The following is a 24,544-nucleotide window of genomic DNA, read 5'->3' on the forward strand; positions in this document are numbered from 1 at the left end:
TTTTGATGTATTGATTTCGCTGCTATTTTTTTTTCTTTTCCTCTTTATAACAATTTTGTTACAGGATGATTGTTTGGGAGAGGTGAGAGGAAGGGAGGCAGGAAGAAATTTAGTTGATATAAAAACAAAAGATATCAATTTTTTAAAAAAGGCAACTGCAAAGAAATGATAAAGGCCTGAATGAGGATGATAGCTATATGAATAGAAAGAAGAGAATATATATGTGACAGAGAGACATAGGGCAAGAAATGACAAGATTTGACAACTGATTGGATATGTGGGGTGGGCGGGGAGGAAGAGAGGAATCTAGGATTACACAGAGATTGCAGCTCTGGGTGAGGTGAAGGATGAGGGGGCCCTTGACAGTAATAAGAGTTCAGAAAAGGGGAAAGGAAAGACAGAGTTCTGTTTTGAATATGATAATTTTAAGATGCCTATGGGACATATGAAGTTCAGAACATCCAATGGGCACTTGGTGATGGCTTTGAGGCTAGGGCCACAGGAAGGAGCAAGCCCCAAACCTTTACATAACAACAGAAAAGGCAGGATTTCTTATTACATGTTGTTCCTTCTCATGTGCTTTAACTTTCTAGGCAAACTAGACTTTATTTTTTTTTATTTAATATTTTTAGTTTTCAGCATTGATTTTCACAAGAGTTTGAATTACAGATTTTCTCCCCATTTCTACCCTCCCCCCTCTCCAAGATGGCATATATTCTGATTGCCCCATTCCCCAGTCAGCCCTCCCTTCTGTCACCCCACTCCTTCCCCATACTCTTTTCCCTTACTTTCTTGTAGTGCAAGATAGATTTCTATGCCCCATTGCCTGTGTATATTATTTCCTAGTTGCATGCAAAAACTTTTTTTTTTTGAACATCTGCTTTTAAAACTTTGAGTTCCAAATTCTCTCCCCTCTTCCCTCCCCACCCACCCTCCCTAAGAAGGCAAGCAATTCAACATAGGCCACATGTGCGTCACTATGCAAAACCCTTCCTCAATACTCATGTTATGAAAGACTAACTATATTTTGCTCCTTCCTATCCTATCCCCCTTTATCCAATTTTCTCCCTGGACCCTGTCCCTTTTCAAAAGTGTTTGCTTTTGATTACCTCTGCCCCCTGTCTGCCCTTCCTTCTATTGTCCTCCCTTTTTTATCTCCTTCCTCCTTCTTTCCTGTGGGGTAAGATACCCAATTGTGTATGTTATTCCCTCCTCAGGTCAAATCCGATAACAGCAAGATTCACTCATTCCCCCTCACCTGCCCCCTCGTCCCTTCCTACAGAACTGCTTTTTCTTGCCACTTTTATGTGAGATAATTTACCCCATTCTATCTCTCCCTTTCTCCCTCTCTCAATATGTTCCTCTCTTATCCCTTATCCCTTAATTTGATTTTATTTTTTTTGATATCCTTTCATATTCAAGTCACCCTGTGCCCTCTGTCTATATATATACACGTATATATATGTATGTATATTCCCTTCAGCTACCCTAATACTGAGATCTCATGAATTATACACATCATCTTTCCATGTAGGAATGTAAACAAAACAGTTCAACTTTGGTAAGTCCCTTACGATTTCTCTTTCTTGTTTACCTTTTCATGCTTCCCTTGATTCTTGTGTTTGAAAGTCAAATTTTCTATTCAGCTCTGGTCTTTTCACTGAGAAAACTTGAAAGTCCTCTATTTTATTGAAAGTCTATATTTTGCCTTGGAGCATGATACTCAGTTTTGCTGGGTAGGTAATTCTTGGTTTTAATCCTAGCTCCACAGACCTCCGGAATATCATATTCCAAGCCTTTCGCTCCCTTAATGTAGAAGTTGGAGTTTTCTTTTTAGGATCTTTTTCAGGAGGCAATCAGTGGATTCTTTCAAATTCTATTTTATCCTCTGGCTCTAGAATATCAGGGCAGTTCTCCTTGATAATTTCTTGAAGGATGGTATCTAGGCTCTTTTTTTGTTCATGGCTTTCAGGTAGTGCAATAATTTTAAAAGTATCTCTCCTGGATCTATTTTCCAGGTCAGTGATTTTTCCAATGAAATATTTCAAATTGTCTTCCATTTTTTCATTCCTTTGGTTCTGTTTTATAATATCTTGATTTCTCATCAAGTCACTAGCTTCCACTTGCTCCAATGTAATTTTTACGGTGTTATTTTCTTCAGTGGTCTTTTGGACCTCCTTTTCCATTTGGCTAACTCTGCCTTTCAAGGCATTCTTCTCCTCATTGGCTTTTTGGAGCTCTTTTGCCTTTTGAGTTAGTCTATTTTTTAAGGTCTTATTTTCTTCAGTATTTTTTTGGGTCTCCTTTAGCAAGTCATTGACCTGTTTTTCATAATTTTCTTGCATCACTCTCATTTCTCTTCCCAATTTTTCCTCTACTTCTCTAACTTGCTTTTCCAAATCCTTTTAGAGCTCTTCCATGGCCTGAGACCAGTTCATGTTTTTCTTGGAGGCTTTTGATGTAGACTCTTTGACTTTGTTGACTTCTTCTGGCTGTATGTCTTGATCTTCTTTGTCACCAAAGAAAGATTCCAAAGTCTGAGTCTAAATCTGAGTCCGTTTTCGCTGCCTCTTCATGTTCCCAGCCAACTACTTGACCCTTGAGTTTTTTGTTGGGATATGACTGCTTGTAGAGTAGAGAGTATTTTGTCCCAAGCTTGAGGGACTGTGCTGTTGTTTTCAGAGCTTTTTCTACTCAGCAAGCTTTGCCACACCAGTGCTGCTCCTCCCCCAAGAACTGCCAACCTGGACTACAACTCAGATCTGAGCAGACTTTGCACTCTCTCTCTGATCTACCACTTAATTTCTCCCATCAGGTGGGCCTGGGGCAGGAAGCAACTGCACCTGTAGTTCTGTAGCTGCACCACTCACTTCGGCAGGGGCCAAACCACTGTGTCCCCACAGTTTTTTCCTACTAACCTTCTCTGTTGTCTTTGGTGTTTGTGGGTTGAGAAGTCTGGTAACTGCCATAGCTCACTGATTCAGGGCACTAGGACCTGTTCTACCCGGCTCCCCGTCTGGTTGGTCCAGGCGTAGCCCATGCCAGTCTCTGCTCCTCTCTGCTCCCAGCTCCGTGCTGTAGACCTTACCCAGCGACCATCCAGGCTGTCCTAGGCTGGAGCCCTGCTTCCCTCTGCTATTTCGTGGGTTCTGCAGTTCTAGAATTTGTTCAGATCCATTTTTTATAGGTATTTGGAGGGTCCTGGGGAAGAGCTTTAGGCCAGTTCCTGCTTTCCAGCCACCATCTTGGCTCCAGCCCCCAAACTGGACTTCTTGATATCACACATGACACTCCTCCCTCCTCCACTCAGAATGTACTACTTCTTCACCTCTATCTCTTAAGGATTCTCTGGCCTTCTTCAAGCTTTAGTTCAATTACCAACCTTGTATATGAAGCCTTTCCTAGTATCTCCAGCTGCTAGTGTCTTTCCCCACAAATTACCTTGCATTTATTTTGTACATGTGTGTGGTATGTATGAACAATTTCCCCCCAAAAAAGAATCTCCTTTAGGGCAAGGATTGTTTCATTTTTGTAGGCACCCAAGTACCCACCACAGTGCCTGGAGCATAGGAAGTCCTTAAGGAATGCATGTTAATTGATTGATAGAATATCAGAATCAAACTAGAATGGTGAGTTTAAAACACAGCTTAAGAATGAAACAAAATGGGGATTGTTAAGGGGTATTACGTCTCACTAGACTTCCTTGTCCCTAGCCGAGTTGCGTACTGGGGCACAGAAAAGAGCAGAAATGCGGAAGCAGATTGAGGAGATGGAAAAGATGCTAAAGGAAATCCAGACAACCCAGCAAGAAAGGCTTTGTGATCAGGTAAATTTCTTAGCTATTAGTGATAGCAAATTGGTTCCAAAGTTGAGTTTAAAAGTGTGTTGGCATTTTGCCTTTTGGGATTGTTATTTTTCATGCAGTTAAGAATACATTATTGAAGAGGAAAAGCTAAAGGGTCATTGAGTAAGTAGGATGACTTGAGATTCCAGGTGAACCCAAAACCATTATTTTGGTGTTTGATTTTGGCATAGTCTCTCACTGTACTTTATTCACATTCTGGTAAAATGAAAGTTTTCTGAAAAAGTTCAGCATGCTATCTGGTATCATTAGGCTAAATCTAGATTTGTAAGCATTTATAGTTGTTTATGCTGGAAATGCAAATTGTTAAGGAACTCTTTTTTTTTTTTTCACCAAAGTGGGGGTTCTTAACCTAGGGACTCATGGAGAAATTTCAGTGTGAACTTGAATGGGGAAAATCATTATTACATAAAAACATCCTAATTTTTATTAATGTCTAATTAAAATAAATCATTTTCTTCAATTAGGAACATAGGCAACAAACCATAGTAATATTGGTAGAACTTGTAACTTTATCACCAATGGTAATCATAAATATTTTCATATCACACTACTGTCGTTGCAGATTTCAACAAGCATTTATTAAATATATTTGCTGTGGATCTGCTTATAGTAAATATGTAGGCACACAATAAAAAATAAAGGCAGAAACAGTTTTTGCCCTCAAGGACCTCACATTTTAATGGAAGACAAAATCCAAATAGCTATGAACAAGATATATACATGCAAATTAGTGATAATCTCGGAGGCGAGGAACTAACAACAGGAGGGACTAGGAGAGGCTCCCTGAAGAAGATAGGATTTGAGCCAAAACTTAAAGGAAGTCAGGGAAATCATGAGGCAGAGGTAATGGGGAACAGATGGTAAAAAGGAATCAAATGCGGAAGTGGACTATTGTGTTTGAGGCACGCAAGGAGAGACCAGGGTTTCTGGATTGTATAGTGCATTCTCAGAGTACACATCAGTGTAAGAAGACTGGAAAGGTAGAGGAGACCAAGTTGTCAAGGGTGGCCATAGCTGGACATGGTATTTCTGTTTATCGCTACTTTGAAATTGCTCTAGTTATATCTGCTGCCAACCTTGTTGCTAAATGGCATGCGATCACAGCCTTCTTGTCAGTTTGTGCTTTAATACGATTGGTTTCCTTTGTTAGCCTATGTATTTTGCACATTTTAAAACATTTTTCTGAGGAGTCTGTAGGTTTCACCCAACTAACAAAAGAGGTCTGTGACACCACAAAAAGGTGAAGAACCCCTGTCATATAGCATGTGCATGGCCATGACAAGGTGCATGTGCATCTACAAAGGAAAAGAGGTAGTAAGATGATGGTAACATGAGGGTGGGTTACATTTCAGCAAGGTAAGAGCAGAGAACTCAGGATTTCTAATTCTTGTCAAGACTGCTTTTTAACAAAACATGAATTTCTGAAAGTACATAGTGTATTTTCCTAGAGTGTGGTGAGTCATTGATTTTGTTTGTTTAATGTTGACAGCCTGGAGAAAGTATACCAACAAGAGAGATAGCTGATGAAGGATGTACTTCCAGGGTTCAGGACATACCAGGAGAGGAGGTTCTTTTCAGGTCTGTGTTCACTGAGCTCTTATTTCAGGTAGGACCAATGCTTCATTAATGGAAAGGGGGACACAGAAGAGCATTTTGAAATACAATAAGTGGCTCTCTACTCATGACTTAAGATCTGCATTTTTTTTTCCTCATATAGGTTAGTGTTTTTTATGTATTTCCAACATCTTGAATGTAGAGTAGATCTGAGGAGAGGGTAGGGAACAGTCCTACCTTCTTGAAGGGCTTGAGGGTCACAGATTTAGAATGGTTTCATTGCCTTGGAAATTAGATAGCCTAAGGAAGAATTCATATAACTGAGTTTGAGCTTAATAAAAGCACAGTTCTATTTTAAAGTGTAAGTACAGTTATTTAAAATGTAAACTTCTTAACAGGGAAACTTCACTTGTCGAAAACACGTGGAAGGAACTATCTTCTAAAGGTAAGTACTACTCAGAAATTAATAAAAGCAAATTTTGCGGGTAAGGGGGAAAATGCATGCATAGTGATATAACATAAAAGTTCCTGATTATGATAAAAGGAATGGAAAAGGAAACCTCTTATATTGCCTTGATTCCACTTGAAGCCTCTAAAATCTTGTTGTTTAAAGGGAGTGTTAATGGTTTAATTTGTACATAGATTTTGTATGAGGTCAACAGTGAATTACCTTTCTTCCTACATTTGTTGCCCTCGTTACAAAATGAAAACCTTCCTGGTCTTGAGGAAAAAGTAGCTGAGAATATGGTAAAGAAGTTAGAATAATAGTTAGCTACTAGGAAGAAAACCAGCTACTATTTTCCAAGGACACTGCTTCTCTAGTGATCAAGGATTTCTCTCATGTTTGCCCTGTGTGCTCTAACCACATAAGGCTCATTGACTTTGATAACCAAGGCTGTACTGCAGGAATTCCTGTACTTCTAACTTGACTGTCAACATTTGTAACTTGATTTGGGGGGAGGGAAGGGGATAGGAGTGTCTCATAGCAGCTTTTGAATATAGTACCAGATACAGCAGAGCAGAGTGACATACTACCTTCTTGAAGGATTTGGAGCCATACGTTTGGCATGTTATAGTTGCACTCAAGCAAATTTTCATTAATATGTAACTTAAATATCTTTTGTGTAAACCTGAGCTAATGGCAAAAAAGCATCTGCCAAGACAGCTGCTAGAAAATTGGGCTAGAGCCTTCCATAGTGTTCAGCAGTTCAGGTCAGGGTGGGATTTGGAGCACTTTGCTAGAAAACAGAGGGAAAACAAGGATGTAATTTGACTTGGTGTTTTTGTTTATTATAATTGATATTAAAAACTAGATTTCCTTTCCAAATTATGTTAAAGGAGTACTAAAGGAATTTTTTATTAACCAAATTCTTGTGGGAAGCTGACTCAAGAGAAGAATTATATTTATGTTGAAAATTAGTTTGTGACTCAATCTATTTTGTTCTATAGGTCCTGTCATACCATTCTCCATTTTTGATGAATCTGTTCCTTCAGAAAACCAGAACATCAGGTTTGATTTACTTCAAAAATAGTCATACTTATGTGAGGCTCAACTGGGTGGTAACTATTCGAACTCTGAAAGAAATATACTGAACAGAGGGTGTGTTTCTCTCAAGTCTTCCTGCAGAACCTCTACAGGCATCAGGCCAACGAAGAGCCCTTGCTGTTCTAAAATCTTCAGAAGACATGACCCCAAAGGAAGATCTTCCTCTAGAAGTTTGTGTAAGTAACAATATCCTTAAGTGAACTTTACCAAAAATCTCTTGCATTAATATTGACTAAATTTGAAAATGTATGAGGTAGGATTCACATCACATTATGACCCTCAGGTCAGTGGGTCATGAACTGAGTGTATGTGTTTGTGTACTCTGTCTGTGTGTGTGTGTGTGTGTGTATACATTGTGGAGAATGGGTGACAATAGATACCTTCAAACATTTGAACTTCTGTCATCTGGAAAAAAATTATTAGATTTTTCTTTGGTCCCCCTGAGGGCAGAAGTGGAGCAATGATCAGCTAGGGTAGGGATCAAATGGCGAGGAATCACCAATCAACAGGATCTGAGAGCTAGAAGGCCCCTCAGCGTCTACCCAGTCCAGCTTGTGAAGACTGTTGCACTATGGATGCTCTCATTGCTAGGGAACTTTTCATGACATCAAACTTAAATTCCCTTCTTGCCATTTTCATCCATTGCACCTGACTTGGCTCTCTCTGGGGCCAAACAGAATAAGTCTCATCCCTTCTTCATGTGACATACTTGAATATACCTATCCCATCCCCCGAATCTTTTTTTCCAGGCTAACTATCCCTATTTCCTTATATGGCATGGACTCAAGGCCCATTTGCCAACTTTGTTACCCTCTTCTTGACAGATTCCCTAACTTATCAATGACCTTTTATGCTGTTGTCATCCAGAACTGAACATAATACTCCAAGTGAGGTCTGTCAAGGGCAGAGTACAGTGGGCCTAACTTACCACTATTTTTTCCTTCCCATTCCGATGGACTTGGCTCTCCTATCAAAGTCTTTTTCTGTCCCTTTTTTCAAGACCCTAAAAGTGTCTTTAGTGAAGGCTTAAACACATGCACAATAAGAGCTTTCTCAAATGGATAAAGAAGAAGGTAATTGGATTAAAAATGAATAAGGAGCTAGAAAAAGATTAGTTATTTTTTTCTAGATAGCTTTGCTAGAGACATGGTATATTCAAAAAGACTTTTATCTCAAGTTAATTGGGGTGGCTAAAACATTGGGAGGATTCTTTTTCATCTATTTTTTCTATCTTTTTTCATAACTTCTACTTGTTTTGATTTTAATATCCATTCACATTTTTCCCATAGATCACATTTAAGTTTATAAAGTAGTTGAATAAAATGTATACACATCTACAAAAACTATAGGTCTTTTCTTTGGTACTTTTGAAACTCTAGCTACTACTAGACTTTTCTGCCTTCCCTCCCACGCTCCCTTTCCACTTGATTTTATTGAACCAAACTTACTATACCAAAAGTGCATTGCAGAGGAAGACTTACAGAACAGTGGAGAATGATTAGGTTTACCAGAAACCTTTTCTGGGTAAGTTAATTAAAATATTTCAAGGTTCTGTGATTTCATCGGCATAGGTAGAAAGGTATCTACTCCACTGATGCAGATCATCACCTATCTACACATTAGTAAATGGTTTTTGTGAATTATTACGACTAAAATATTTGGTCACTTGGTGATGTCTGACTGAATTTAGCTGAGCCTAAGATACGTTTGCATTTCATTGCTAGATTTATATTTGAAGACTTTTTAGCTAGGCCAAGCCTGTCAAAGCTTGTGTTCTACTAGGTTAGCCTTTAAAAACCCAGGGATACTTTTGTATAACAATGAGATACCAGACTTGACATTTCAGGTACAAAATAATAACTCAAATTTATGTAGTGCTTCAAGTTTTGTGATGGCCAACAAGCCACAGTCTGGAGGGTGCTAGTAATAGGTAGTCTTCTTAGATTATGCATATAGGATAAGCACAATTTAATGACACAAGTTCTTCAAGGAGTTTATTATTAATGTCCAAGACCCTTAACAAAATTCCATAGACTAATATATTTCTCATAAAAATCTTCTCTCTTAAATATTTCAGGATGAATTCATTGGAATTGAGCCCCTGAGTGAAGATGCTATTATCACAGGTTTTAGAAATATGCCTATATGTCCCAACCCAGAAGATACTTGTGACTTTGTTAGGGCAGCCCGCTTTGTATCAACTCCTTTTCATGGAATAACACAGAAGCACCTATCTACCAATCCTGAGAGAATTCTACAGGAAGATCTACAGTTGAAGAGAACTTCTTTAAACCAGCAAACTGTTTGTGAGGTTACTTACAACCAAGCTCTTGGCACTAAGAAATTGAGGTGATTGTGGATTATAATATACATGAATTTGCTTATTTATGCCTTTCCTTCCTTTCTGTGTATACTTGTCAATTTCCCAGGAATATGACTTATCTTAAGAGTACCAGGTATACATCCTAACATTTTTGTGGTTCTAAATTACATTCAGAATTTGGCTTTTAATTTGTGTTTTATATGACTGTCTAGACTGTTTTAACTTCATCATAATACTAAGCCCAAAGTGTTAGCTGAAACATAGAGATTCACTTCCATTTTCCCAAACAATGTTAATCAGTCACTATTTTACTATGTTTTTAACCATTAAATGAACTAGCATTACCCAAATATTATTAACAAAATAATTTCCCTAAAGTTATACTTATTTTGTTAGATTCAAATGCCTGTGGTTTAAAGTAGTGGAGTCTAATGGAAAGGCCACTGGACGGAGAACTTAAGTGGCTAGATGATTATTGATCATATGATGTGTCTAAGTTTTTCCTCACTGTAACACGTGTGTCACCTGTTCTGATTGATGATATTTACTGTTGACCTTAGACAAATCCCTTAATATCCTTGGGCCTCAGTTTCCCCCTCTTTAAAATGAAGGGGGTATGTTAGATGACCTCTGAAGTCCCTTCCAGCTCTGTATCTGTGATCCTGTGATGATCTCATTGTGGATGCTCCATCAAGCCATGTGCAGATCCACACCTCCTTACCCTATCTAATTCTTGTCTCTGCTCACCTCAGCATTCTTCACAGGGGCTGCATTAGACCCCATGCTAGGGGCCTTTCTCTTGATCTCATCATTTCATGGATACCGTTGGAACACCCAAGCTCCATGCTCCATTGCCCTTCCTATATAACTCAACTAGTATCTCTCTCCTGGGCTGTCCTTTATGCTACTTCTCCTGAGAACACGTTCCTCATAGGTTATATGTTCACACCTATCCTGTGCTTCTCTGTTGACCTTTGAGTGAACTGCAGCTTTAATTCTTTGGAAACTAGTATTCTGTGACTCGGAGGTATATAGCACCAGTGTAAGAATACTGATGTTAAAAAACGTGGGCCTTTGTTTTAGGGAGAAGCTTGGGATCATTAAAAAAAAAACGGTGCAGTTTCTTAAATGCAGTTCAGTCCCCCTCTCATCTTATTCAATTCCAGGCCTAGTTCTTTGTCCTTCCACAGTGCCTGTCCAAGATATAGAGATATATGTCTTCCTGACTCTATCCACTATATATATTCTCTATCCACTATACCAGGCTGTCCCTCCTCCATAAGAGTTTATGAACAAATTTATATTCTAAACCAATGCTGCTCTTTAGCTTCATATCTTTTAATTTGATGGTGATGTCAAATGTTTATTGGCTAAGATAGTTTCTAGATTCTTTTATTTTCCTTTTGACACTTGATTTATATCTCTACACTTAGGAAATGGTGGTAGTCATATTGGTGTCTGCTCTTTTTATTAATTGCTCATTTTGAGGGCATTAAAAGCTTTTTTAAGTAAGCCAGGTTGGCATTACCTCAATTACTTGTCGTAGCTTCTTATTTTTATAATTCTAATTTGGTAATGATTTTGATCTATGCTCTAAGAAGTCTGTGGAATTGAGTCCTACATTGGTATATGGTTGTTTCTTCTCAGAATATACTTAGCTTCATTTTTTGTGGTGTTGTTCAGTGACCACTGTGTTTAACAATTCCAAATTCTCTTCATTCTATGCAGATATGATCTAAGTCTTTTGTAGTTATCCATCATTTGGTCCCCCTCATTTCTCAGGGATGGTGTCAGTAAATGAAATTATGTATTCTGGGGCTTTGAATCTTTAAAAGAAAGTTATGTAATCAATATTCTTTCATTTATTCAGTAAACATCAAGATTAACAGTAAGTGGGGAAAACAAAAGAAAGAGGCCCTGCTTCTCTTGTCAACTGTCTTCATAGCATCATCCTTCTTTTCTTCTAGCATTTCCTACCTCTGGATGCACACATACTTTATGTCTCATCTAGCTCTTCCACTGTTCTGAAGGTCACTAGCCCTACTCTTGCCATTATACTTGGAAAATTCCACATACATTTTAATGACCCACTGCGCCTCTTGAGTCCTTAGTTCACCAGTTTCAGTTCCTCTGACTTAACATTTTTCACACTGTCTCAGATATGCAAAGGAGAGGTCATGTCTTGGAGCTCACCATCACCCATAATTGTCACCTCCGTGATTGTGACCTCAATTATCCTGAAGTCTGAATTCCCCCCTCTCCTGTCCTTTGATTTCTTACTCTCCCTAAACCTGTTCTTCATCCTCACCAGGGCCTCTAATCTCTCCATCTTTCTCTGTTCTCTCATACCTCTGGTTGCACTTACCTCATTTCACAGTTTTAGGTGGGAGAAGGCATATATTAGTAATATCTGAACAAATACTTGTTTTATTAAACAGAGGTTGCTGAAGAACAGCGCTATAGTTTGAGCAACATTGAAGACTAAGCAAGGCCCACCTTCCACCTTCAGCTTATCCACAGAGTTAGTGGTGTAGGTAGTGTTATGGGATTTGAATTTGAAAAGCCTTTATTTGTATGTGTCCAGTCTGTCCGCTCTGTCTTTGGTCTAGCTACCTCTTGTGTACCCGTTTAAATGACTATACGTTCTAATAGCTAGAGTGATTGTCAGGAGTTAAGTACTAGTGAGTAATCATAAGTAGCTAGGAGAGATTGAATGGTGCATTACTAGTACTTGGTACTTTGGTATTGGGATAAGACTGAGTTTGATTAATTCAGTGAAACATTTCTGTGGTAGCCAGAGACTACCTTGTTCGTACCTATTCTTTAGAGAGTCAAAGAAATTAGGAAACTAGGTCTGGATAAACCTGAGGCAGGAGAGGTAGGCAGTAGATTTCCTCGGTGGTCATGGGAGCTAAGGGGAAAGTTAAACTTTCAGTTCAGCAGTTAGACTAGTTATATAAACAGAGTGAAAGGGGACTCTGCTCAATATGGTGGAATGAGTGGGACCAGAACAGCCCAGTTCTCCCACAAGTACTCCAACAAGGAGTTTAAAAAAGACTTGGAAATTATTTTAAACATCTAAGGAAAAAGTACATTTTGCCAGCCCACATCTGTGCAGAGAGACAATCAGCAGCTGAGTAATAGGGAAGGTGTTCAAAGAGAAAAAGCCAGCTAAGAGTGGGGAACGTGGTCGTCTTCTAGTTTAGGAACTAGGGGCAAGTTAGGGAATCCTGAAGCTGTGGTCAGAGGCAGTGCAGTACACCGTGACATACTGAAAAACATCGTCACCACCAGTCCTGCCAGAGCACCCAGCACAGTGCTTAGCACTGAGCTGGGGTTTGATAAATATTTGTTGATTGACTGAGTAGTCTGCATTGGTAGAAGGCATTTCCTCATCTGATTTTCCCTGTACCAGTAACAGGTCTGGGGGGAAAGGAAGTAGTACTTTGACATTGGAATAGGAGTTCCCCTAAGGTGCTAGAAAGAAAATGTTACCAAGGTAGGGAGAAAAGGAAAACAGGAGTCAAAGCCTTGAGTCAGGTGAGCTGAATAGGCTTGAGGCTTTGGGAAATTAGGTGTTATTCATTCAACAAATCTTTATTAAGTTCCTAATTAAAGGACCATTGGGGAGCAACAAACAGATGGTGAGAGCACCACAGGCTGGGTTCTGAAGTTGATGCATGTGCGATTGTTTATCCAGGGCCAGCCAGGAGATAAAGTGAGCTCAGTATGTCAAAGTAAGCAGCAAAAGAAGGAGGAGGGAATAAGTTGTAGACTTAGAGAACAGCAGTGGCATATATTCTTGGAGAAAGGATAATCCAGCAGGACTGGAACATAGAGTGGGAAGAGGAGGAATGTGGCTAAAAAGGTAGGAACAGAACCACATTGTGGAGGACTTTGAATGTCAAGCCAGAGTTTATACTTTACTTAAGATTATATATTTAAAGTATATAAAAATTTAACACCTTGGTTTTAAAACTATCCTGCCTACCCTGTGGGGTATTTTTTTCTGATCTTCCTTCTGTTTATTTTCAAAAATGCTTCAATGACATTTTTTTAAAACTTTTTTGCATGACTATTATTACTATTCTCACTTGCCCCCCAAGTCTTATCTACACACATACACACACACACACACACCCATCCCTTATTACAAAAGTATAATCAAACATCCACACAGTAGCCCTGTCCGAAAATGTGTATCTCATTCTGTACCTTTAGTCCATTGCCTTTCAGGAAATGAGTAGCATGCTTCATCATAGGTCCCCTGGAGACATGATTAGCCATTGTATTTATCAGAGGGCTTATTTTGTGTTTCAGAGTTGTTTAACAATGGTTCAGTCTCTGCATACATCGTTCTTATGATTCTGTTTACTTCACTTTTGCGTCGTTTTTATAGAAGTTCTTCCAGGTTTATCTGAATCTATCCCTTTCATCATATAGTATAGTGTAATATTCTGTCATATACATATGCTATTTTTTATTCAACCATTTTCCGATTGATAGGCACCCCCTTACTTCCCAGTTTTTTGCTACAACAAAAAGTGTTGCCATATTGTCTTGTCTCTTATTTATCTCTTTGAGAGCATGTGCTTAGTATAATGGTATGGCTGGATCAAAGGGTTTGCAGTTTAGTGACATCTAGGGTATAGTTCCAAATTGCTTTCTAAAATGGTTGGATCATTTCAAAGCTCTGATAATGCATTACTGTGTCTGTCCTCCAATTTCCAGTGCTTTTTCTAGTGAGCAGAGGGGTGGTGTGATCATGTCTGTTTATGTTTAGTCTGACAATGGCATAATGAATGCATTGAAGTAGAGCTAGGAACACTTTTTACAAGGCTATTGAAATGGTTTAGGCAGATGGTAATGAGGAACTGTGCTAGAATGTTAGCAGTGAGAATAGAGGGGAGAGATGCTATGCAAGTAAAATGGACAGGACTTGGTTACCGGTTGGATGTGAGAAGTAAGAAACAGGGAAGAATCAAGAAGGAGACTGAGTGAATGCTAATGTTACTAATAGGAATATTGAAGTCAGAAAAGTATGATTTTGGGGGCAGCTTGGTGGTGCAGTCAGTAGAGCACTGGCCCTGCAGTCAGGCGGACCTAAGTTCTTATCCAGCCTTAGACACTTGACACACTTACTAGCTGTGTGACCTTGGGCGAGTCGCTTAATCCCAATTGCCCTGCCTTCCCCCCTCCAGAAAAAATAAAAGTACGATTTTGGACATGCTGAGTACCAGGTGGACATCAGGGTGTTGTTCTATAGGCAGTTGGAGATAGAGTCAGGCGCTCAGAAGAAAGGTTAGTACTATAGGTGCAGAAGCAATAATGGAAGCCACTGGAGTGAATGAGATTGCTTAGGAGTAGAATAGAGAGAGAAGAAAGCCAAGGACAGACTTATGAGGAGCTATTTCTCTTTAAGACAAGAGCAGATAAAGTATACGGTTTAAGGAGTTTGTCAACATGTCAGAAGCTAAGGAAAAGTCAGAAAGGATAAGATGAAAACTGATTGTATGTGGCAATTAGGTAGTGATTGGGAACTTTAGAAAGAGCAGTTTTAGCGAAAAGTGATAGAACTGAAAGTCACCTTGCAAGAAGCTGCTCAGGCAATAAAGGAAGTGTTATCCTTACTCTGTCACTTGTTTTCAACCTCTCCCTGTCAGTATACTGGCTTCTTCCCTTCTGCCTCTAACATGACCATGATTGTCCCAGCCTCAAAAAACCCGTACTTGATCCTTCTGTCACCACTGTATCTCTTCTGCCCTTGTAGCTAAACTCCTTGAGAAAGCTGTCTACAATAAATGCCTTCACTCTCTGACCTCTCACTCTTTTCTTAACCCCTTATAATCTAGTTTCTGACCTCATCATTCCACCAAAACTGCTTTCGCCAAAGTTACCAGTGATTTCTTAATTGTCAAATCCAGTGGCCTTTTTTCAATCTTCATCCGTGACCTCTCTGCAGCCTTTGTCACTGTTGATTACTCTCTCCAAATTGATACTCTTTTCTAAGTCTTTTGAGACATTTTTTCTGTTCAGTCTCCTTTGCTGGATCCTCATCCAGATCCTGCCCTCTAATCGCAGGTGTCCCTTAGGGTTCTGTTGTGGGCCCTCTCTCTATACTGCTTCACTTGATAATTTCATCAGCTTTCATGGATTTCAACTTTACAGGGAACTTAGCTAGTCATAATTTGTCACCACAAAGGATATAGCCAAGATATATATGCTAGTTTGTGGTATAGCCCCTTAGATTCCACTTGTCTTCCTGAGACACAGCTTAGCACATGTGAGGTCCAACCAAGAAATAGCTAGTTTTGCCAGGACCACAGTATGACTATGTATCCTAAACTTTGGGAATTCATATGGTTTTATACTCAAGAGTAGACAAAGGGCACTGACACCCATCAATCAGTAACATTTACTAAGTGCCCACTATGTGCTAGGCCCTGAGCTAAGCACCAACACCATTTACAAGAATATACATACTGGGCAGTGGTTCTCAAACTTTTTAGTCTCAGGACCCCTTTACTCCCTTAAACATTACAGAGGACCCCAAAAAGCTTTTGTTTTTGCAGCTATGTCAATGTTTACTGTATTAAAATTAATAGATAATTTTTGGAAAACATTAATTTATTTAAAATAATAAACCCATTACATGTTAACATGAATATCATATTTGTACGAAAAATAAGTATTTTCCAAAACAAAAAAATTAATGAGAAGAGTGGCATTGTTTTACATATTTTTACAAGTCTCTTTAATATCCAGCCTAATAGAAGACAGCTGGATTTGTAAATATGCTTCTGCTTTCAATATGTTATGTTGTTTTAGTTGGAATTATGTGGAAAAAAATCTGGCCTCACAGATATGTAGTTGGAGTATTTTAATAGATAAATGGCATCTTAGTATTATTATGAAAATAGCTTTGACCTTGTAGACCCCCTGCAAGAGTCTCAGGGACCCTCAGAGGTCTTGAGATAAAACCCCCAGCCCATAACTTGAGAGCCACTGATAGAGAGTAAGAGAACCCAGGAGCCTTTATTCTTATCTGGAATAAGCCAGAGTGTTAGAAATCCTTTCCTGCTTAGTGGGTATATCTGTGGATTCATCAGTAATTTTAAATATTCTGTCCATGTCTCCCTCCCTCCCCATTACCCTTTATAAGGAGAAAGGAGCAAAGCTCAAACAGACTGTCTCAAATTGAGGTCTCTGGGGATGATGAGAAGAAATGAATGAGGGGAAAGGAGAGGTACAAAAGTCACAGAACAATTTTGGAAAGTAACCTGGAAGCTGATAGATGCCAGCCACGAAGATGGGGAGAAGATGATAAAAATGAATTGAGTAGACTCAAGGAGAGACTAGTAGAAGAGTAGTATGAAAGTAGGGGAACAATGAGTGCCACCCTCTCCTTAGTCTCGTGAATTAGAAAGAAAAGGAATTAGAAAACAAATGACTTTCAGTGAAGAGGCTTGCAAGAGATATGGTGTTCTTTGAGGAGAGAATAAGGGCATAGAATGGGAATAGTTGGAAAGTTCAAGGCTTTTTTTTGAGTATAGAGTAGGATTCCAGAGGGATCAGTGGATTGCCGTTTAGAGGTGAGTGATTCAGATTGAGTTGTCCTAGAAGGGAGTGGGTCTGATTAGAATACAGATAAAAGTATAGGAGGAGGTAGTTAAGCTTGGACTCTGGCTATGCTGGTAGAGGAATCTGTGGAGAAATAGGAATGATGCAGTAAAGTGGCAATTCATGACAGTCAGCTTTGAAGAAACTACTAAGCCAAGATGGGGAGAGAAGAGGAGCATGGGAAGGAAGGAATTTGTTTCTTGAGGGATGGAGTAGGAAGCCCAAAGTAGTGGACTGATTCTTCTTCCTCAGCCACAGAAATAACAATCTGAAGATTATCCAAAAAGCCTAATTATTTTCATGTATGCTAACAGGGAGCCAAATTGTTTTTATTTTCATGCTTATTTTTTTCTAATTTTAAGTTCCAAATTTCTGCTCTTCCTCTAGTCCCTCCCCTACCCATTAAGAAGGCAAGCAATATGATACCCAAACATATTTCTATATTAGCTATGTTGCCCCCAAAATAGGAAAGAAAAACAGAGTATAAAACAATATGCTTCAATCTGTAGTCAGAGTTCATCAGTTCTCTCTCTGGAGGTGCATAACATTTTTCATCATGAGTCCTTTGGAATTGTCTTGGATCATTTGAGTTTCATGTCCCTACCTGCCTTAGTTTACTAAAAGAGTGAAAAATCAAATAAAAAGAAAGGCAAAAGAAAAAATGGGGTCTGGACAATTACAAATAATATAAGTGGATATGTTCAGTGTGATATTTTATATCATCAAGGTCCATAAGTACAGTCGAATGCTTTAGAAACCCAAAGTTTGCTTGTCCTGTTAAAATGGCTAAGTCGTGCTGTTCAGTCAGAATCCAACTGCTAGTCAGTTGGATTGGGCCTTAAGAAACTAAGATTATGAGTCATTGAGAGAAAAATGGGAAGATTTATGTAAGTGGATACAGAGTGAAGCAAACAAAATTGGAAAAACAGCATGCACAACAACTCCAATGATGTAAAAAGAAATTCCCATTAAAGTAAAGCTGGATGATATGTAAACTTAGTCTGAGATAAAGGATGAGAAGCTAAGTGCTTAAGGGTATGGTTGCTTTGTCAGTTGGTTTTGCTTAACTGGTTTTCTTTGTTATAAGGGAAGTTTCAGGGAGGGGGGGCGGTATAGAGAGTGTATATCTGGAAATTATTTATGTTGTTAAGAAACAGTAATAACTTGCTGGGATAGTGTTGAAAAATAATAACTTTTTTAAAAGGCCATTGAATTTAGAGTTTAATCCTTTCCTCTATTTTAGCTAATGAATTTCAATTAGATGAGAATTAACATTCATTGCTTCTGCTGGAGGTTGACTCACCTGTGGTTCTTTCAGCCCAATTGTGGAAAATAGTCAAGAAAACACCTGCTCCTCTGGGTTCTCAGGCTCTTCTGCCTCCTCAATTACAAATATTTCCTCAACTAAATACCTTCAGATCCCTGAGAAACTGGAACTTACTAATGATGAGAGCATCATTCATTCTTTGGGTAAGTGATTCTTGTAACTAGTAGAAACTTACCTATCTCAGTGAGTTCTGGCATATGTTTTGGACAAATGGTCATGAACCCTGAAACATCTAAAGTGTATAGAATGGCCCTGATTTAATCTTGAAAATGATTTTGGTAAGTAAGTATTGGTCACATACTCTATATTCTTTCTTCATTTGAAATTTCTCTTTAAGTTCAGACTTATTGGGTAACACTTTCACTTCTGCCCCTGCAGATAATTCTTCTCTCTCACCCTGGTGCTTACAGCAGCGTAGGCAGCTGCTAGACTCACTGCCAGAGTTAAGGACCTCTCCAGAATTCTATTTAGAAGAGAGATCCATGCCTGAGTTAGAAGTGGAAAAAGAGATTGAGTTAGGTAAGTGCCATTAAAAGCATACATCCCTCTTTAACACTTGGAGATGGTTAGGTACCTAAACGCTTGGATGCTGTTGCAAATATCTTAGAAGTTTCTGGGCAGGAAAAAAAACTTATAGAAATATAAATATTGGTGATCCAGGGCTTAATCAACAACAGTAAGTCATTTATCGAATGAGCTTTTTTGGATTAAAACATTATTTTGATGAATTAACCAGAAACTATGTCTCTTGGACTTCTGGGAGCCAAGATGGCAGAATAAGCAGTAAGTAGCCATAATTCTCCCATATTCATCCCCAAACAACCCTAAAATAGCACCCCAAAACAAATCCTGGAACAGCAGAATTGGCAAAAAGATGGGCAAAAAACAAAAGATCAGCAAAAACAATCTTTTAGCCCAAGAAACTTGGAAGATCGACAAGAAAGATCTTTCTCACTTGGATAAAAGCATCCCAGCAAGCCAGCTACAAGTCCCACCTCAGCAAACCGCAGGAGATCCTGAGCCCCAGGGGGTGGAGCAGGCAAATGCCAACACCAGGACCCCCCATGTGCCTCAACGTAGCCAGGGAACAGGAAGACTGCAGCTCCAAGAACTGCCATGTGCTTCAGTGAAGCCCCAGAGAAGTGCAGAAACACCCCACCACCCTCAGCACACGCCAAACTAGGACCCCCAGTTCAGCACCAGGTAAGCTGCCAGATCCCTATGACCTCTATCAGTTCCATCCACCGCCTCCCCTCCCCCACCACCGCCTTAGCACAGCACCAAATATGAGGGTCCCAGGGCAACATCAGTGCAGGACCAGGTAAACAGCCAGGGCCTGTAACCCCTGGCACAAAAAATCTGAGACAATGCCCCTTCCACCTGGGGAGCAGAGCTCAAATTTAAAAGAAAGGAATGAGACCAAAAAAGATGAGTAAACAACAACAATAACAAAAAAAAGGACTGACCGTAGAAAGTTATCATGGTGACAGGGAAGATCAAGATACAAACTCAGAAGAAGATAACACTGTCAAAATACCTATGGGCAAAACCCCAAAGAAAAATGGTAAGTAATCTCAAACCCAGAAAGAAATTGTAGAAGAGTTCAAAAAGGAGCTTAAAAATCATATAAGAGAGGCAGAAGAAAAATTGGGGAAAGTAATGAGTGATACAATAGTTATGAAAAAAGAGTCAATAGCTTGGGAAAAGAAAATTGCTTAAAAAGTAGAACTGTCCAAATGGAAAAGGAAATACAAAAATCCACTGAAGAAAACAATTCCTTAATAAGTACAACTGGCCAAATGGAAAAGGAAGTACAAAAGCCAACTGAGGAAAATAACTACTTGAAATTTTGAACTGGGCAAGTGGAAGCTAATGACTACAAGACATCAAGAATCAATCAAACAAATTTAAAAGTGTCAAAAAATAGAAGAAAATATAAAAAACCTCATTGGGAAAAGAACTGACCTGGAAAATAGATCTAGGAGAGACAATGTCAGAAACATCAGACTACCTGAAAGCCATAATCAAAAGGAAGACCTGGACAGCATCTTTCAAGAAATGAACAAGGAAAACTGCCCTGATGTCCTGGAACCAGAGGGCGAAATAGGCATTGAAAGAATCCACCAGTCACCTTAGGAAAGATATCTCAAAATTAAAAACTCCAAGGGATGTTAAAGCCAAATTACAGAACTATCAGTTCAAGGGAAAAATACTGCAAGTAGCTGAAAAGAAACAATTCAATTATCAGGGAACCACAATCAGGATTACATAGGACTTAGCAGCTGCAACAGTAAAGGATCGGAGGTCATGGAACATGATATTCCAGAAGGTAGAGAAGCTAGGACTATAACCAAAAATCACCCACCCAGTAAAATTATGCATAATACATCAAGGGGAAAAAAATGATCATTTAATGAAATAAAAGGATTTCAAGCTTTCATAAGGAGACCAGAATTGAATAAAAAAAATTGTTCTCTAATAGCAAGACTCAAGAGAAGCCTAAAAAGGGAAAAGAAAACAGAAGGGATTCAGTGGAGTTGAACGGTTTACATCCCTACATGGGAAGAAGATACTTGTAATTCTTAAAAATTGTACCACTAATAGTATTAGAAGTAGCTAGAAGGGATATACATAGAAGGCATGGGTATAAGGTGAATTTGAGTGAATGACAAAAAAAAAAATTTAAGAGATGAGAAGGAGAAGTACACTGGGTGCAGAAGGAAGGGAGAGGTAGAATGGGGTAAATTATTTCACATGAAGAGGCACGATAAACCTATTACAATGGAGGGAAAGATGGGTGATGGACATCACTTGAACTTTACTTTCATCAGTATTGGCTCAAAGAGGGAATAATATACACAGTCAGTTGCGGAGTGGGTAGGGTGGACTGACAGAAGAGAGGGCAGATTGGAGGAGGTGGTAGACAGAAGCAAAACGCTGTCAAGGGAAAGGGTGAAAGGAAAAGCAAGGACAAGTAGGAGGAAAAATAGGATGGAGGGAAATCATTAATAATCATCCTAACTGTGAATGTGAATGGGATGAACTTTCCCATAAAATGGAAGTGCAAAGCAGAGGAGAGCAAAAGCCAGAATCCTACAGTATGTTTTATTTTTTATTTTTATATATATATATATGTATATATATATGTAAATATATGTATGTATGTATGTATGTATGTATAGGCAGTTTTCAGATAAAGAAATCAAAGCTATCTATAGGCATGTGAAGTGCTCTCAATCACTCTTGATTAGAGAAATGCAAATTAAGACAACTCCGAGATAGCCCCTCACACCTATTAGATTGGCTAATATGACAAAATAGGAAAATGATAAATGTTGGAGAGGATGTGAGAAAATTGGAGCACTAATGTACTGTTGGTAGAGTTGTGAACTGATCCCACCATTCTGGAGAGTAGTTTGGAACTATGCCCAAAGGGCAGCCAAACTGTGCACCCTTTGGTCCAGCAATTTATACCACTACTTAGGTCTTTATCCCAAAGAGATCATAAAAAAAGGAAAAGAACCTACATGTGCAAAAATATTTATAGCAGCCCTTTTCATGGTGGCAAAATATTGGAAATTGAGGGGATGCCCGTCATTTGGGGAATGACTGAACAAGCTGTGGTATATAACTGTAATGGAATACAATTGTGCAATAAGAAATGATGAAAAGGCAGATCTCAGAAAAACCTGGAAAGACATGTACGAACTGATGTAAGGTGAAATGAGCAGAACCAGGAAAACATTGTACACGGTATCAGCAACATTGTGTGATGAACAACTATGAATGCAGCTCTTTTCAGCAACACAATGAACCAAGATGAGAACAAAGGACTCAATGAAGGAAAATGCTGTCCATATCCAGATAAAGAACTGATGGACTCTGAATGCAGATCGAAGCATACTTTTTTCATTTACTTTATTCTTTTCCGTGGATTTTTTCTTTTGATCTGTTCTTTCACAACTGTGACAAATATGGAAATATGTTTTACATGATAGTACATGTATAACCTATATCAAATTGCCTACAATTTTAGGAAGAGGGCAGGGAGAAAAATTTTGAACTCAAAATGTTGTAAAAATGAATACAAAAAATTGTCTTGATGTGTAATTGGGGAAAAATACTATTAAAAATTATTTTGAAAGTTATTCTAAATGCCACTTGATATGAATATGGTAGTATTTCTTGCTCTTAAGCCAGGCATAAGTGTAGCAGTTCATAAAAGTAAAAATTCATAATTCGTAAAAGTAAAAAATTCTTAACAGGTAATGAGGATTACTGCATCAAACAGGAAAACCTAATTGGTGAAGATTACAGGATATTTTGGGTAGTTCCAGGTGACTCTGCAAAATTAACTGCAATAAAGGTAGGAACGAAATGTTTGTATTCTCAACTTCATCTTAAATAGTTTATGTGGATAGATTTATCTAGCATCAGTAACCATATAGCTACTTGATACTTTTAAGTTTCCCAGAAATCTACATAATTCCCTTTCCTGAAAGTCTACGGTTAGGACGACCAATCATTAGTTTAGGCCAGGTTCAAACAACAGGAATTAAGAAAAATTCATGGGTAGGAGTGAGGAACTAAATACAGTTGTGTAACAAGAATTAGACCTCAAGCAAAATTCATCAGACTGATATAGGCCTCTCGGCTGCAAGTCATCAGATTTTGGAATTGACAGTTACAGAGACACTCGTGAGCTAGAAAAAATTCTCATAACTAGCCCAGGAAGTAGAGAACAAGAACTTCAGAAGAAATCCACTACAGTTATAGATGTGCTGAAGGAGGAAATATTATTCAGTAATCCAACCACTGTCTAAATTGGATAAAAGACCAATTTATAAGGAAACAAAATTTCTCTTTTCATATCAAGAAAAAGGAAAGTTGTAAGAGTGTTTCCTCCACCCTTCCATCCACTCCCTGCACACCCAGAAGTACTAGGGAGGGTTACTGACTAAGAGGTAAAGATAGCTATATGATTCTACTACTCTGCCTCCACACCCTTTGGTCACTGAGTTTTGACCATACCAATAATTATAAGTCATCCATACAAATATGTGGCTCTGTTATTGTTCAGTTGTTTTCAGTCTTGTCTAACTCTTTGTGGTCCCTTTTCGGGGTTTTCTTGGCAAAGATACTGGAGTGGTTTGCCATTTCCTTTTCCAGCTCATTTGACAGATGAGGAAACTGAGGGAAACAGGGTTAAATTACTTGCTCAGGGTGACAAAGCTCATGAATATCTGAGCCAGATTTCAACTCAGATCTTCCTGACTCCAGGCTTGGCACTCTATCCACATTTCGCCACCAAGCTGCCCCTATGTAGCTTTATAGACATAGAAGGGTTCAAATAATACATTTTTGTATATGAACAGGACTCACATGATTAAAATGCCAACGTTTTATAATCAGCATTAGAATTTTATAAGATTTCACTTAAGTAGCTTTTTATTCTGCCTTTCCAAATGAATTAGCAAAATTTAATCCATTTTAAAAGTAGAACTGTTATAGAGGTGACTTAGCCAAGGCCACATCTTTGTTGCAGCTGTTTGTAGAGCTTGAGATTTCTGGGTCACAGCCCTGTTGTAATTGAATCCATTAAGACAGACTGATTTGTTTATATTTCAAATAAATTTGTTTGAATGTCTTTTGTTTGTATAGCTCTTCACTTTCCCAAAAGTAGTAACTTCCAAGGAGCAATCCTTTATAATAGAATAAAGGGGGGGGGGCAGTTCATCAAAACTAACCAACATTGGGAAAAGTTTGACATTACCTGAAGTATTCCCCACTCTTAATCAGCACCTCTGTAGAGGAAGAAGGGAAGGGTCAGGAACAATGAATTTAACTTAATACAATCAGTGTTTTTATTTTTAAATAATTATTTTCAGGTGTATTCTCAGCCTGTTCCATGGGATTATTATATCATCCTCAAGTTAAGAGAGCGTCTGAATGAAGAGTTTGATCACAATTTCAGTAATGACTGCAGCTGTTATGTATACCAAGATGGCTGTATTATTTTGCACCAGAATATAAACTGTTTCACGCTTTGGGTCTGTTGAAATACTTTCTTTAAAAGTGTAACATGACTGTATTTCTCAAGTAGTGAAATATGACCAGCAGAGGTTTTGATAATGGTTCTTGGATGTCTAGCATTGGGTCAGCTTCTTCTCTATTTGACATATACATTCTTGAGAAAAGCGTATGAGTGACTGAAATGACTGGGGTGAAGATTTCATTCAGTTCAGCCAATACTTGTTTAGCACTTATTGTGTATATAACTTCCAGGCTAGGTGCTGCAAAGGATTCAGA

At 38.6% G+C, this 24,544-nt stretch overlaps 1 protein-coding gene across 1 annotated transcript in view; it reads left to right on the top strand.

Moving 5' to 3' along the window:
• The window catches only part of BUB1B (BUB1 mitotic checkpoint serine/threonine kinase B), a 60,386-nt gene that overhangs the window by 26,257 nt on the left and 9,585 nt on the right, over positions 1–24,544 (top strand). Inside the window, exons 10-19 of the mRNA XM_036735809.1 lie at positions 3,714–3,826; positions 5,355–5,443; positions 5,818–5,864; positions 6,869–6,929; positions 7,036–7,141; positions 9,043–9,314; positions 18,227–18,378; positions 18,614–18,754; positions 22,501–22,601; positions 24,124–24,285. Coding sequence (XP_036591704.1) covers positions 3,714–3,826; positions 5,355–5,443; positions 5,818–5,864; positions 6,869–6,929; positions 7,036–7,141; positions 9,043–9,314; positions 18,227–18,378; positions 18,614–18,754; positions 22,501–22,601; positions 24,124–24,285 — 1,244 coding nt within the window. The remainder of the gene's footprint in view (positions 1–3,713; positions 3,827–5,354; positions 5,444–5,817; positions 5,865–6,868; positions 6,930–7,035; positions 7,142–9,042; positions 9,315–18,226; positions 18,379–18,613; positions 18,755–22,500; positions 22,602–24,123; positions 24,286–24,544) is intronic.

Source organism: Trichosurus vulpecula, chromosome 8 (assembly GCF_011100635.1).
Source record: "Trichosurus vulpecula isolate mTriVul1 chromosome 8, mTriVul1.pri, whole genome shotgun sequence".
In the NCBI taxonomy this organism is placed as follows: domain Eukaryota; kingdom Metazoa; phylum Chordata; class Mammalia; order Diprotodontia; family Phalangeridae; genus Trichosurus; species Trichosurus vulpecula.